At 35.1% G+C, this 16,976-nt stretch overlaps 1 protein-coding gene across 2 annotated transcripts in view; it reads right to left on the minus strand.

Annotated features, from left to right (window-relative positions):
- Nucleotides 1–16,976, minus strand: part of LOC124368707 (histone-lysine N-methyltransferase SETD1B) — an 84,629-nt gene that overhangs the window by 55,016 nt on the left and 12,637 nt on the right. For both annotated transcript variants that reach the window (XR_006922988.1, XM_046826009.1), the window contains exons 3-7: nt 16,788–16,880; nt 14,037–14,214; nt 11,739–13,938; nt 10,367–10,496; nt 1,752–1,946 (exon numbers count right to left, since the gene is read on the minus strand). Coding sequence is in view for 1 of the 2 variants with exons in the window: in XM_046826009.1 (XP_046681965.1) it covers nt 1,752–1,946; nt 10,367–10,496; nt 11,739–13,938; nt 14,037–14,214; nt 16,788–16,880 (2,796 nt within the window). In the remaining variant the exon portion in view is untranslated. The remainder of the gene's footprint in view (nt 1–1,751; nt 1,947–10,366; nt 10,497–11,738; nt 13,939–14,036; nt 14,215–16,787; nt 16,881–16,976) is intronic.

The following is a 16,976-nucleotide window of genomic DNA, read 5'->3' on the forward strand; positions in this document are numbered from 1 at the left end:
CTCTTGAGGCTATAATTGAAATTCAATTATACTATGGGCTGGGCAATTAGAAGAAATGTTGACAGTCTGGAAAATATGAAGAGGGCTGTTTGGGCGGAGTATTTTCCATCTCATTTCAACAAATGAAGAACCAGCGCACAGTTTGTGTCCGAAAACTGCTGATAACGTGGTGCAAAATACCAACAAGCTATCCAGAAGAAAGAAGCCTATGACCACAATGAACACTTCCACATTGCCCCTGTAGTAATGGAACAGGTTAAACAAATTTTCAAGGACTTAGCTAACCCCACGTTGCTGGCGAAATGCCTTCATGGACCGACCCAAAATCCGAGCGAGTCGCTAAACAGTGTGGTGTGGTCGCGTATTCCAAAATCGACATTAGTTTATGAAAAAGACCCTTGAGTTTGGTGTTTACGAAGCCATTGCCTGTTTCAACAAAGGAAAACATTGTTAAATGTGAAGTACTTAAGAAAGTAGGTATAATGCCAGGCAAAAACTGTGTTAACGTTATGAAGCGATTCGACAAGATGCACATAAGGAAGGCGCAAAAGGCGGTGGAAGACATTGAAAAGAAGTGTCGCCAGAAGCGGGAGGCAGCTAAAAGACGTCTGGAAGATATATATGAGCAGCAGGAGGATCCAGAATAACCCAGCATATGGAGCAGGAATGCACTGAGGTACATGAGTCACTATTGTTTTAGGTTATAGCCTAGAATAAATGGAATTCCCGAAAAACTTGTTTTTTTACACTTCGGTACCCATATCTTCCAAAACTATTCGAGTATTAGTATAGTTTTTTTTTGTTTTGTTTTGTTCACAATTTCATGGTTTTTATTTACAGCACAGGAAATTTGGTTTTAAAACCTAACACCAATTCTACAGGGTTTGCAAAGTCAAAATTTTTGAATAAAAAAAAAGTAAATTTTTGAAAAAATTTTTTAAAATACCTAAATAAAGTTATTTTAGAAATTCCTGTGCCATAAATACTCTAAAAGACATACATAACAAAATAAAAAAAATTAGATTAGGTTACGTCGTAAGGTTTTAAGAGATATGTGTACCTTAAAATGACTAATTTAAACATGCGCAGCATATGGCCCCCGGACGCCCCTTAACCTCCAGGTTGCTTAGTTTTGTTGCTATCGAGGCACTGATTCAGGATGTTAAATGCTTACTTTTAGGCTTCCCCACCCTTCTTTCAAACACTGCAATAATTCAATTCTCTATATTACATAATTTAGTATTTAAAATATAGATTGTAAAATTGGAAAAATAGATGTATGTAAATTTTTCACATGTTGTGCGCATAGAGAAATTCAAACACAGGATCTGGACTCTAGTGGAAATAACACACGGGGACTGAAGTGAAATCAAAGTTAGAATAAATTACCCTTAAGCTAGGATTGGCATGTCACCCTTTTCTTTATATCAGAGATTACTAAAGCTCTTCAATACAGCCCTACTAATTGTCTACTTAGCTGTACTTTCAGGAGCAATTCAGTCCAGTATATTAGCAGTCCCTACTAAATCTGATATGATATAATGGTACACATTTTCTGCGTTATTTTGCGATCTAAATTGATGAATACAAAAATTCAGTAATTAGAGTAGTTAATAAAATTAAGTAATTTTAATCAAGATGTTAAGCTTGACTTTTCATTTTTGGAAAACCTTTGAAGTGCCGCATGAGTCTTATAGCCTCCGCTCGCGTTGTATCTACTTAAAAGTTAGTTCGTTACCTACTACACTTACCCTAAAAGATGGCATTTTAGGCATGATGGCACGGAAACCGAGTCCAAACGAATTGTAAGACTCAACATCTCTATTGTGATCGAGAAATGTACTTAGGAAACAGCTCTTGCTAATCGGTGACTCAGTGTTCTCAACCTTAGATGAGGTGGGAGTTGACGAGAGCTCGTTATTGAGACCTGCTGTACTCTTCTCCTCCTGCAGAACATTACAAGTAAGTATAAGTTCAAGCTCAGGTACACACCAATCTATCATCTGGAAAAAATTACTTCATAGCAAGAGCCGATCATAACTAATTAAATTTACTTAATTAATTGAGGATAGTTTTAATACAAGAATAAATACGAGGAATTTAAATATTTAGGATGAAGCACAGGAACAATTTTACAAGACATTGTTTGGGAATACGGGTATTGTACATCCAACTGCGATAAACACGACAAACGTTTCACTTACAGTATTGATGATAGTAAAACAAAGTAGATTTTGACAAATAAAATTAAACTTCTTTTTAGTGATTGAACACACTTAAATGATTATTTAATACAATACTAGTTTTAGAAAATTACATTTTTGTCACATGTATGATTACTAAAATTACTATTAATTACTATAAGTTACAGTATATAATACTAGTGATAGTTATAATACTAAACTGCTGAAAAATGTTATACACATCCTTGATAGACCTTTCACCCTTCCTATGTGTATTACAGGAAGTCATGTACTGTAACGATGACTCATCACATGTATGACAGGGAATGTCATCATCAAAGTTTTCATCCTACATCATAAAATGTATTTTGTACCTCTGGCGATAAAATATATTAGAATAGAATGTTAACTGGACCTCAGACAACAGTTGCACAGTATTAGTTGTTCTCGACCGCCTGTTATTGATCCGAAACTGGTTGTTATTGCAACCGAACGTAATTTTCCACTGTATACTGGTGTGTTTGACAGGTTTTTATGCCTGGAAAGGATGACAGTGCAATTCTTGAGATCTGCTTTGCCAAATTCCATGTTTTGTTTTCTTATACATGTTCATTTGTGCAAAATACAAAATTCCCCATAACATCTTCAGGAATTTTAATGTAAATGAAACATTAAAAGAATTTACATAAGTTTTCTAATCTAATTACACGCTATTTATATCTAGCACTCTAAGGGTTAATGAGGTGTAACATAAACTATGTTTAAGTTTTAAAATTTCACTACATTTCTCTTAACCATGTTCGGAATTATTACTCATAAATATACTTACAATTCATGAGGGATTGTGGATCTTTGTATGAATGAAAAGGACTTCCAGGATAATGAAAGGAACAGGAAACAAGGACACTTGGGTAGAATTAAAATATATTCTGGAAACAGGACAGAGGATTAATAATTGAAATGAAACAATGATTGCAAATATTAATAAATTGTTCAATTATCACCTTAAAACTAATTCTGTTTCTATACATTATGAAATACTATAAAACAATTTAGTAGTCTCTTTGTGTAATAGCCAACAATCTTGGCTATGTGTGTATTATATGAGAGGATATCCTTACTTGTACATAAAATCGTGTCGAAGTATAGAAACATGAAACTAAAACTTAATTTTATTGAAACATTAGTTGAAAGATATTCTTCAACTAAATACAATGCTGAAGCTTGTAAATTACTATGCCGTATTCGGCATGTATACAAGGTGTGACAATAAAGTAATGAGACTGGTGTGAAAAAAATATTGCCCACCATTTTAGTCAAGTTTAGTGTTGTCTCCTTAAAAGTAGTGCCCTTCTGATTGCACACACTTTTTCAACATTTCTGCCACGGATGGTAATATTTCTGGAACTCATGTTCTGTAATATCCTTCAAGACCATTGTCACAGTTCTTTGGACATCTTGTGTTGTTTGAAAATGGTGTCCCTTGACCGCACTTTTGACTCTTAGAAAAAGTTGCACAGAGCGATATCTAGTGAATAAGGTGGCTGCGGTAGTACTGAAATTTATTTTGAGGTTCAAAATTGCTGTACTGACAGAGCAGTATGGGATGGCTCATTATCATGATGCAGAATCCAATTATCAGCAATGTTGGCACGGACAAGAAGAACTCTTTTACGAAGTCTTTCTAAAATTTCTTTGTAGTAATATTGGTTAACTCTTTGCCCAGGAGAACAATTCCTTTGTAAAAAAAGAAGCACACAAGCATGCATTTCAGTTTTTACTTTAACATGCAAGCTTTTTTTTGATCCGGGTGATCCCTTTTTTTTTTTTTTTTTTTTTTTTTTTTTTTTTTTTTTTTTTTTCTTCCTTGGGGCGGCCTCAAGGGCCTTTTGCGCACCCCGAAAACACCATGAGGACTACCAGTCTACAACTTCAGCAGTTCAACAAACCGCCGAAAACAACCTATCAAGTCCTCCTGGGAAAACTCGCCACCCCTGTTCAAGCTACCAAAGATGGCATACCGCTCTCTTGCTATTGCTGGGCAATCAAAGAGCAGGTGCTCAGCAGTCTCCTCCTGCTCATTACACCTTCCACAGAGCGGATCCTCCTGAAGGATACCAACTCTGTGTAGATGCTTCTTCAGGTGACCATGCCCCGTAATGAGACCAATGACCTTGGAAGACATTGATCTGTTTAATGAGAGAAGGTCCGAGGCCACCTTGGAGGAAGGTGACTGTAATACCATTCTACTCACTCTCAAACCCGGATGCAACCTCCACCTTCTCCCATGCTCCGCGCGAATCCATTTCGAGACAACCCTAGAGGATTCACACCTTGGAACACCGCAGAATGGTTGAGGGCCCGTCATAATTGTTGCTGAGCCCTGGTTGGCCAGGGCATCAGCTCTTTCGTTCCCAGAAATCCCCTTATGACCAGGAACCCAACAAACGGGTGATCCCTTTGAGCACCATTACGAACTAGGGTTTTGTCTCTGGATCGTACTGAAAAAACTAACTTTCATCAGCAGTGATAACATGGCTCAACAATTCTGGATTGATTTCAGTTTGCTCTAACAGTTGTTGTCACATTTTGACTCAATTTAACGCAAAAAGAAATGGCATACTGTTGCGCAACATTATGCGGTTCCATTTCCGTAACGAGAGACACAAACACGTGTTAACTTATTACAGCACAACTCACAACTGAGCAGTTGCATCGATATGTCACTTGGACTAGAAGCAGCTATAGATCAAGGCCAAAGATAATGTGCATAAGCAGGCCTGCAGGGTTGCCACATCTTGCAAAGAAAATCAGTCTCATTACTTTATTGTCACACCTCGTATTAACTAATAATGAGTATGAGACACTACCAATGGCTTTGCTGTGGTCTATGAAGATTCCTATTTCTTTCTAAATAAATAAATTTTTGCTTAAGACCACAACATCAACATCATTGTAACCTACGTTCAACAATACAACAGTTTCTGTAGTAAGCTTCTGCTCCAAGATTCAAATGCCATAACGGCGTGTTGTGTACACCCTGACTTGTACAACCTATCATTACAAAAAAATGTAGCAACAAAACTGTATTAAACATTAAAAAGGAACATCGTCTTTAAAAAATGCAAAACTATAAACTGAACAAAGAACTAACAATGAAAGCGATACATTCACAAATTATTATTAAACAGTAACTACCTAATTTGGTTTATTGCATTAAATTAATCAAGAGCTGATAGTACTTTAATTTATGTCACATTAAGAACAAACTACACACTAAAAAAATATTTAAAGTTAAATGTAAAGAAAATACCTATGATGGTAATAAGGGTCTTTCAGGATAATGAAAGGAACAGGTGACAGGATCTTGGAAACACTTAAAATACAATCTGAAAATAAGACAGAAGATTAGTAGACAAGATTGGAAAGGGAATGATTAACCCTTTGGAATCGGCTGGAACAGCGTCTACCCCCTAGTAATGAGTACGCAAGCTGTGCGCGTGCCAGAGTCTGTCCATGTGTACTAGGATAGGCAAATGCGTTGGACACTTGGTGTTCTCCACTGTAATGCTCTATTCTTTATTTATTTAATCCATAACTAATAAAGCTTTTTACAAAAAATGTTCACTGTTCGCTTGAAAAAAAAAGAAAAATTAAAAACTTTGATTAATTTATTTTTGGTTTACATAAACACACTTTTTGTTGAAATATTCTATTTGCTTTGGTACATAAATAAATCCAACAGTAATTACTAAAATATGCTGGATAAAATAATTGATTGATTACTATTCAATTAGTAAAGCCAACTAGGGTTTAATATTCAATAAACATTTAATTCTTTGTTTATTTAACGAAAAGTCATAGTGACTTGTTCAAGAAAAAACAACAATGTCAAACTGATCCAAGGTTATTAAATTATTTAATTGGCAAAACATATGTTTCATTGCCGCAAAATACTTGTAATTTAGATTTTTGCAACAAAAAATCCACTTCAAACCAATTAACTAAGGAATAAGTGAGTTAGAAGCCATTACCCAGAACAATGCACGGAGCACGAGAATTTTTGAAAAATTCTGCTGCCCCCCCCCCCCCAGGGCATTCGAATCTGTACAGCTCGAGTCAAATACCACCGACCCCAAAGGGTTAACAGGAACACTTAGAAACAACTATAAACTGGACAAAAAAACTAACAAAAGGGAGATATTTACAAATTATTATTAAACTGTAACTACTTAATTTGGTATACTACATTACCTTCATTAAGAACTGACAGCACTTTAATACATTTTACATTAAAAACAAATATTTAAAGTTAAATGTAAAGAAAATACCTATGATAGTTACAATATGGATCTCTCAGGATAATGAAAGGAACAGGTGGCAGGATCTTGGAAACATTAAAAATATAATCTGAAAATAAGAAAGGAAATTAAAAATTAAAGATTTATCTTATAAAGACTAAGTTTTATGTAATTCACTATCATAGAAACTATCATATTATACATGATAATAAGTATGAAACCAGCGAACAAGGAAAATCATAGACTGGCAATCCCCATGTCAAATACATTACGGGAGTTGAAACCAATTCTACACCTCTCGGAGGTCCTAGCGCCTGAAACACTCCCCGCGTATGGCACAAATTTTAGTTCTGTGCGTTTTGTTAATACTGTTAAAAAACACAGTCAAGTTGGTATTTTGAATTTTTGTACCCTTGAATAATACATTATGACAATGGAGATGGTATCAAACAACAGTGGAAAAATTTATTTAATCCAGCAGAAAAATAAATAAACCGATAAAAACATATTCATGTTGAAACGTTGAACATGAAAAGGCTACTCAAGGAAAACACGCCAATCATGCAGATACATTTATAACGTCTTCTGAAGTTGTGTACCAACTTACATTAAGTTTTATCCACCACTGACGTGTTTCTTGATGGACTCTCGGACAGTTCTGTATAAAAGACGTTTTTTTAAAAGGTACTTTGAGTTCCTTAAAAGTAAAATTATTATTGTAACCATTTCGCGGTCTCATGTTAGTAGCCAAATAGTTTTTCAATTTGGTGATCAGTAATTTTGTATAGCGATAGGTACTAGAGTCAATTGTCTGGACCACTTAGAAAGTTTTCATAGAGAGGAAAAGTGCTACTAATAAAAACTGTGAATCTCATACAGACGTGATGATGATGATTGTGAATCCTAGTATTAACAGCAGGACAGCACTCTGCTGTGGATAACTCGGTGGACTCGAGTCCGGTATTGCCTGTATATGATATTCTTTAGTCGCTATATGGAAACAATTTAAAGTTGTTTGTTGTATCGTGTAAAAGCTAAAATACATTAATATGTTAAAGATTCATCGTACATTCACTATTGTACGAAGCAGTAAACTTTGTCAGTAAAAATTTGAAATTATTACTACAGGATCAACAGCATTTAATTGAAACAAAGAACAGAATTATAACTTAGAAAAATTAAATTAACTGTGAAGGATGTACCTTATAACTAGAATAAGGATGTCTCGGGATAAGGAAGGAAATTGATAAAAGGAGCATGTTGATACAGTTAAAACCAACTGTAATCTCAGGTTACAGCTCTCAGGTACATATCAATAATCCTCTGAAAGCAAGGAAAAAGATTATCAATTTAAATAAAACAATAACATTAGATTTAGAAATAATGTGTTATTAAAACTTTCAAATGATTGTACAGTGGAGTGTTTTAGTACGTAATTCTGGATCATTTGAATGTTAATTTTGGTACCTTGATATTTTTACTACGAGTACTTATGTTAAAATAAAGTGATTAATTTGAATTTTGTTTAGAATAATTTAACTCTCTTAACCCCAGGCATTTTTCCATGGACTTGCCAAAAATCCGGGGGTGAAAATGGTCTATAATGAAGAATTGAGTAAGAATACATGTAATTTTCTAAGACAATTTTAAATTCCTTTTTAAATTGTTCACAAATTGTTGTTCTTTTCGGTAGTGTATTTAAAAAAAGTAATTTAACGCAAGTATCAATTTTTTTTAATGTATGTTAACTGTTGTTTAATGTTGGGTTTCAACATTTATGAAGGGTAAAAATACAGCAGCCCATAAAAATACATACATTTTGTTGAGCCCACATTTCTTATTGTATAAAATTATTTAAAGAACTTACTTTCACGAACACAGGAGATACAGACAGCTATATTATATTGCTGCATAAACATGTTTTACGCGTTTTCACAAAATACAAAATAAAAACTTAAATATAATACATACTCTGTAGAATTGTCACTACATATATGGCCCTTATACTTGTTATAGTTTTCAAAAATTAAAAAAAGTTAAGTAATAAAATATTCACACTAATAACATTTTATGTCAATGGCATTTATATATCCACAATGCGATCACTCAGTTCATTGTAAAAAAACAGCACCTTCAGCACTAAAAATATTGTTTATCTTTTGTTTATTTTTATTATATTTGTAATTTGTTTATTTTTACTATAGCGTAATACAAAAGTATTCAACCATATTTCTAGCATTAATGTTTAAATTAAATTAATATCTAGGATTAAAAATAATTTTTCAGCCCTTTTTAGTACACTTTTGCAATTATAAATCATTGGTCTGATGAGATTGAAATTATACATGTTCCACTGTACTTACATTATGCATAGAATAGAATATATATTTAACAATAACAGATTAAATAAATAACATATTAGTACTCATTTTGAGTAAACTAAAAATACACATCAAATTTAATACACCAATCATCAAACTATGTCTAAGAATGAATCAAGTTTATTGATGTAAATACCCTCATTATTATTTGGGGAGCCTATACAATCCTAATAGCAACATCTTCCTTTGATTTTCGGATTGTATAAAACATATTTAAAATACTTTGTCTTCAGAGAGTTCTTGCACTTTTTTGAAGTGTACAGGTTTAGCATTCAATAGTTTTTTCTTGGTGAGTATCATTACATCCCCAGTTTTATCTTGCAAAAACAGACTTTGATTCATAGTTTAAAGTATTTATATATGGGGAGCTGATAAGAATTGACACTGTATTCTGTGAGAGCAACCATGTTCCGATTTATGTCATCCAAAGCAATTTATAACGATCTTAAAGCTGAAAAAAGATGTCTGATATTTTTATTCTGAAATTTCTCTCAACGGAAGAGTTTTAATCATACCGAACTTTGTGTTAAAAAAAAGAGTTCTTTGTTTAAAGTTTTGCACTTTCCCACTTTCGCCTGTGCTGGTGTGATGTGTGATTGTGATTCTCGTACTCGTGACTTCTGCTCGGGACTTGCATCCTGTGCAGTGACAACGCCTAAACTGGACACCAAGCAGCTTTTGGATGTTTGAACCCTTTTCTTTCCCTTCTTTTCTTCTTTTTTATTTTGGTATGTATTAATACCTCCCCCATCTGACGAAGAGGATAGATTTCAATCCTCAAAACATTGTGTCATATCTTTTGTAACATATAACGACGAAAAATGTTGGAAATCCTGTTATCCTTTTAAAAATGAATTGTCATTAGAGACTGATAGCGACGCCACCACGCACACAGCTGACCACTGGACACTTACTGCATTGAGGAGCTGCTCACCACCACCAGCACTTGCTGTTGACGTTTTCAGTGTTCCGTTCGCTGCTGCTGTTGCTGCTACTGAGTTCATGGGGTGAAGCCATGGAAAACAGGGAGCCATGGGTGGTTTTGGATCAAAATTTAATGCTGTTGAAGTAGTGGACAGGGATGGACAGAAGTGGAAAAACTGTGAGTAATACAACGTGACGCCCATCAATACCTAAATAGATTGTTGTCATTGGACCTGGACCCTTTTTTCAAACAATGTCTTGTTTGATTGTCTCAACTAACGGAGAACATATTAACTTTAGTTAACCAGTCATATTGCAATGTGGGCCACGTTTTGTGTGGTCATACCAACAAAACTCTTTACTTCATTTGAGTAAGACCATACTATTATGGTCCCTGGTGAGTGTAAAATGGATAGAAATAAAAACATGCTGACACAATAACACAGCAGAGCAACTTGTTGATCACTTAAGTAGACCAAAACAAGATATAGCCCTACTGCTGTTCCAACTTGAGAACAAAAGTAAAACAAGCGAAATTACCATTGGAGCATAATGATTAAGGATAAACTAGAATTACCTGCTCCAATAACTTCTGTTCATCCCACCAATGCTCAAAAGATTTGAAGGCAGTGTTCTCCACCATTTTTCTGTTGAAGTCCCTCTTCAAAATTTGTTTCAATTCCTTTATTATTCCATTCACAACATCCCTGAAATAGAATATGTAACGTTTAGTTCTTCATAAGATAGACATCTTCTTGGTTTTCATATAACTCATAAAAATTAAATAAAGGCAATCATTTAAAAAATGTAGTTTTTATATGAGTTACGAAATAAAATTTTTCATCTAAGAATGATGCAACTTTATTTCTCAAAATTATGCTGTGAACACATTTAAGCCTTAAAAGCACCATAAAAGTAGCTACATAACTTCAGAGTAGCGCTCATTAATTATTAAAAAAAATTAAAACTATATTTTCTATTGCCCAATCGTTTTTATGACTATCAGAATCATTAATACAATAGTAATTTAAACTGAAAGAGGTTTGCTAAAATTTCATCTGAAAGTTTTTTGCGCCATTCTATAAATCACTAATTGCCCAAATGTTTATTCCTAATAATCAATCACTTACAATCTATAAATATCACCAGCTATGTAAATAAGACGAATGTAGAAACAAACGTAAACAAACATGAAATGGACCCATAATATTGCTTTTAATATTTTACTGCTCTGATCTATCAAATTATCTATTGTATTGTTCTGAAACCGATGATATACCACAGTGAATCAGCGAGAAATTAAAACTGAAGAAAATGGAGAAAAGAAGCCACTCACTTTACTAGGCACTACATGAAAGTGTTTCTACGACTCTCTGCACTAGATTGCATATGCATTTAGGTGAACAATTATAAAATAATACAAGAACTATTATTTAATCACATAACAGATTCTGCAAAGCGGTCAGCATTAACCAGAATGGAGGTGGTGCATGGCATGATCTTTCATATCGGTCGGGGTTACTACTTCTCAAAGAGTTAAAAAGTCAGAGACACAGAAAACAAAAGAATAAACCAGTATGTAATGGTCAACAATAAAACATGGTTGTTAACAAAATATAATTTCATTACGTATTTTACATTGACTGAAAGCAGGTATAAACGGCTTGGTTTTATTTCACAACACCAAAATATAAATGAAGAATCATAAGAGCACTAATTAATTATATGGTATGACTAGAGAAAATACATCATATTCAACACAGTCCATTAGAGCATAACAAAGTTAAAATAAACTGTGACAAGGGATCATCAATGTCGTATTTCCACATAAATAACTATTGAAGTTTTCACTGTGGCATTCAAAAGGTTGTTGTTATAATACAGGAAACATAAACTCATTAAATAAGAAAAGATTGAAAGGAAAACACTAATAAATTAATGAAACTTACTTGATTAGAGGCATGAGAGGATTGGAAGGAGGCGGTAGACGAACGACTGGAGGTCGTGGTACTCCTGGTGGAATGTTTTGGAAGTTATTTGGATTTGGTACAACTGCATTCAGTGGCCTCATTGGATATTGTGGCCTATTTACAGGAACAGACCGCCCATGGAACTGCGGGTACGGCGGCATATTGTACATAGGATACATATTCCCGGAATGCATAGGGGGCCTCTGCCAGAATTGTGCAGGGTGCTGGTTGTAGTTCGGAGGTTGGTAAGGAGGGTGCTGCTGGTGGTGACCCTGCATTTGGGGGTAATGAGAAGGATGGAAGTTGTTGGTGTGGTACGGAGGGTATGGCGTGTTTGGTATGGGAGGTGGAGGAACGTTGGGAAACATTCTAGGAGGAGGGGTCGACATGGGAGGCATGGGTGGAGGAGGTCGGTGGACGGGATGTAATGGTGGGAGTAATTGGTGGGTGGTAGGGAGATGGGTACTCAGAGGTGGATGGTGCTGTTGGTAAGGAGTTGGCAGAGACTCAATCTTCTCGTCTCCAGAGCTTAAACTAGACAGACTCATCCTGTCATCCATCTCATCTTGTAATGGTGTTGATTTGTGGTCTACATTATCTTCTTGCCAGTTCTTATTGGGTGAGGGGCTTTTTCTGGTCAGAATTTCATCCTCACTCGAACTTATTTCACTATGTATTAAGTCATCTTTTGTTAAAACTTTAGCAACATTTGACAGAAGTCCTATCTCTTGAATCTTCGCTTGTCTTGTTTGTTCTATGCCTTTTCTGTACCAATGTAAGTACACTTCTTCTGAAATAAACGGCGATGGTGGTTGTGATAGAGGAGATCTTGGTACTTCGACAGATTCTATTGCCACTTTTTCTTTAGGCTGAGTTGGAGCATTATCACTAGAGTATAGTGGATCTCCCCCACACAGCCGTTTCACACCGACTCTTTCATCATCTAGCTTTCTTTTTCTTTTCGATGGTGATTTTCTTGATTCGTCATCAGATCCTCCTGAATCACTCATTATTCTCAAAAACGGTGGATTCATGCCTCCAGTAGTTCTGTCTTTTAGTAGCATTTCTATTCTTGTATCGAGATCTAGATTCTGTGAACTCTGGCCCGGAACACCTGGAGGTAAACATGGACTGAGTTGTTGAGGATTACTAGCAGGTGCTTTTTGTTCTAGATGATGTTGGCTCATAGTGACAGGTGCCCACGTAGGAGTTGTCTTGGGCAAAGGGAGTCCTACCATACTCTGATGAAGGGGCATTGATTTGTCAGGAGAATCCCATCTGTGGTTCTGGAGAGATGGCATTGCAGGTCTGCCTACTCCATCCGACCAATTGTTCCAATGCGGTCTTGGATGGTTCATGACTGCATGATGTCCGCTAAGATGATGATTGGGAGGTGGTGGAGGTGGTGGTGGGGGATGATGGTTGGGTGGTGGACAGTTGGGTGGGGGAAGGTTGGGAGGGAGACAACTAGGAGGTGGACAGTTGGGAGGAGGGCAATTGGGAGGAGGGCAATTGGGAGGAGGGCAATTGGGAGGAGGGCAATTGGGAGGAGGACAGTTTGGAGGTGGACAGTTGGGAGGAGGAAGTGTGTGTGGGGTCGGTAAGCGAAATGGCATTGGAAGATTGGTATGAGGCATGTTTGGAATTGGATGTCTGGAATGTGCCAGTGACAGATGATTAGCGGGGGGTGGCAGGTGAGAGAGTGGTGGGGCTGGGGGAGGGATCGGGAAGGACATGGCAGAGGCAGGTTGGACATGGTTGTACTGAGGAAAAGAGGTGGTGTCAAATGGAGATGGAGTGCCACTTGAGAAGCCCGGAGTGCTATAGCTCCTATCTGTCTTGCTTGTGCAAAACGACGATGTTTCTGAGGATCCTGTAACATAACTCGAATCTGTGCTTGCTGAACTTGGGGTCGAGAACTCTCTGACTCTATTATAGTTTCTATAATCGGAGTTTTGGCTAGGTCTGTCTTCTTTCTCTTCAAGACTTTTCTCTTTATCTGAAGGTGGTTTCACATTTGCTGTAGATGTCTGCTTTGTTTTTGGATTGTCTTCCCTATCTTTGCTTGTTTTTGATTTTGAACTATTATCTTCAGATTTTATCTCTGTATTAGATGTTGTTTCTTTTTCTATTTTCTTTTCTGTTGTCATTTCAGTAAATTTTTTCTGACATTCTTCTCCTGTAACAAAAATGAAATCATACAAAATTTTTTTGTTTAAAACAATGTAAAAACAAACAACTGGGTAAAATACCAGAAAGTAAAATTCACTGGCTTACCAAACGGGTCCAGAAAGACTTTGAGCAGCTTCCCCATTACTGAGGTGTTGTTGAGGCGATCAATGCAGGCACGCGCAGATTTGATATCCTCAAATACAATATGAGCCAGACCAAGATGTTTATTAGTCAATGGGTGATAATAGATATACAAGTCCTCCACTGTCCCAGCTTTTTGAACCTATAACCAAAGTTTTTACAATTAGGGTTAAAATTATTTTAAAAATTATTTAGTATCCGTAGATTGTTTAAGTATGAGTGAAATTGATGTTTGATAAAATAAACAACAGTGAATAAAGTATATAACATAATTTGGTTCCAACAATGAGTTAAATTCTGTATTACCTTGAAAACTGACCTCTATAAAAAAAAGAAATGTAAGAGCAATAACACATTACAAACTTAAAATTTCTTACTGTTTTAGAGTAAGAGATTTTAAAATTGTTATACTGAGGCTAATGGGACAAAGTTGCGGATAAAGTCAGTGAATTCAATATTGTTGACAAGATACAATTGCTGACTGAGACAGGTTTGCAAAGAATTTGATGTATTTTAAATAATGTCTAAGATTATACGAGAAGAAGACTAGTGGATGCCACCTTGAAGGAAATAGGGCTGTGGGGAATGTTGGTGTATTTCCAATTCTGTCTTCAGAATGATGTGAAAGAGTTGCTGGTGATGTAAGTACATTCTCAATGCTGTTATCATATTGATGAATGAGAGAAGGTTGCAGGCGAAGCTGATAAATTCCATTAATACCACAAGAATGGCGAGAAAAGAGATGACAGACTGTTTGAAAAGTATGTTTCATAGTAGTATGAAGTGGGCAAGAAGAGAGAGAGCAGACTTCAAGGAGTAGACCAAACCTGTAAAGGATATTTTGTGGTATTCTATAGGGATTGATGAATGTTTGTGCAAGTTATGTAGTACCATTTTAATTACTATCCATTCCCCAAATTCTATATAGGTATGTGAGGGGAACATAACCAGCAGAGTAAGGGGGAGATCCGGTACAGTATGAGATTGACGGTACTAAAAAAGGAGTGCCCTAGTCACAGACAGGATCTGAACCTAACCAGCAGAGAATGGCAGAGATACGGTACAGTATGAGGTAAACAGTGCTGACAAAAGTGCTCGTCACAGAAAACAAAAGGGTGAATCCTTATTTGGGGAGGACAAATCTTACGACCAAAGAGCGCAGTTTGAGGTTATCCTGTTTGTTAAGACTGTCCTTTTAAAAAAACACGTCTTTTCAAGGGAAATCTTAAAATAGTTAATCCAATACCTTTTAATTTATTTGAAGGCTTTTTTTAGGGCTAAAGCAAAATGCAGTATCAATCGTGAGCCAATTCCAAGTTCCCAAGTACACATAATAAGGTTATTTACATTTGTAATGCAAATATTGTTCACTGTAACTTGATATTCTATTCCTTTTGAATTACAAATATTTGTTAGCTATTAATTTTAGAATAAATTTGTTTTAAATGTATTAATTTAAATGAAAATAATGATAATTTAATTTGTTTTGTTCTGATACAATACGTATGCAATGATGAATAAATAACATTTGAATTGGAACATAACATATTTCTACATAAATATTACCAACTGTGACCGCACAATAAACAGGAGCTCGACAAGCTTGTACAAGAACATTCTCCAAGTCTGATGGAAATGTCATAAACTATAAGTTCTCTAGCCATCAGCTTAAAAAAAAACAAACTACACATCTAAAAACAATCAATTAGGGCAAAATCCGACAATGGCGACAAATCAAACTGTGATGCTACAATCATAGGATTCTTTTGTTTATAGTTTGTTATTGGCGATGGTTGGTTTCAAACATAGGATCATTCAAATTAAAATTTGTTATTATTCTCACTTTCCAGTTTCCTCTGCTAAAGTTCTGCTCACATTTAGAAATGGTTGCATAGAAACTTTTTATGTTACAAGGATTGTACAATGTGAACACTTTTCCCCATTGTACGTATCATGTTCTGCAGAACATCTTGCACACTACACAGCATTGAAAACAATTTGTACACAAGTGTATATTTATGATGAATTCTACCTTCAAAGTGAAATTGAAAATAGATAATCACTATTACACATCATAAAATACTATAACATTTTCATATTAGCCACACAAATAACTCATCATACTTATGATCAAGACTCATTTATAGTTGCTCTTGTTCTCCAATTTTATACAGCCTGGATTGAGCTTCTACTGTTATAAACGAAATAACTTTTATGCAATAAATAATCTATTGCAATGTGCCTTTGTTTCTTTAATCAATACACAAATTATCTTAGAAACATATTTTCCACTGACTTTAGCAGTTATTTAATTACATTTAACAAAACAATATTTTGTAATAAATATGACTGTTGGAAACATTTGTATAGTTATATGTTACAAGAAACATTACATTTAAGAACTGGTATGCACTCTAAATCTCAGGATTAAAAAACAAGGTTAAAAGTACAAAAATCGTTTTAAAATGTGTATTTATGAACAAATTAGTCATATAATTAGTTTTTATGAAAGTCAATGTACATTACACATACATTACACATTACATTACATTACACATGGTTATGTACATTTTGATTATTGTTGGCAATAAAGTAAGTTTTACTTAGATTTTAAAAAACGAAGTCACAAAAAAAATCTCAAGTCAATATATTGGGCGCCAAATGATTAACTAAAACTACGCACCAAGATTTTTTTAATACATTAGAACCTCATACCTTTTCAGCTAAGAAAGATTTGTCGATGTTGTCATTCAAGTTAAAAATAGTAACTTCTAGTGGTGGGGGCTCACCAACATAGTTTCCATCAATCTGCAACAGATGATGTTGTCATTAAACATTTGAGACAAGATTGCAAAATAAAAATATAACAATAAGTAGCAAGTACTGCAGAACACAATAGTTTTA

The sequence above is a fragment of the Homalodisca vitripennis genome, chromosome X (assembly GCF_021130785.1).
Source record: "Homalodisca vitripennis isolate AUS2020 chromosome X, UT_GWSS_2.1, whole genome shotgun sequence".
NCBI classification, from domain to species: domain Eukaryota; kingdom Metazoa; phylum Arthropoda; class Insecta; order Hemiptera; family Cicadellidae; genus Homalodisca; species Homalodisca vitripennis.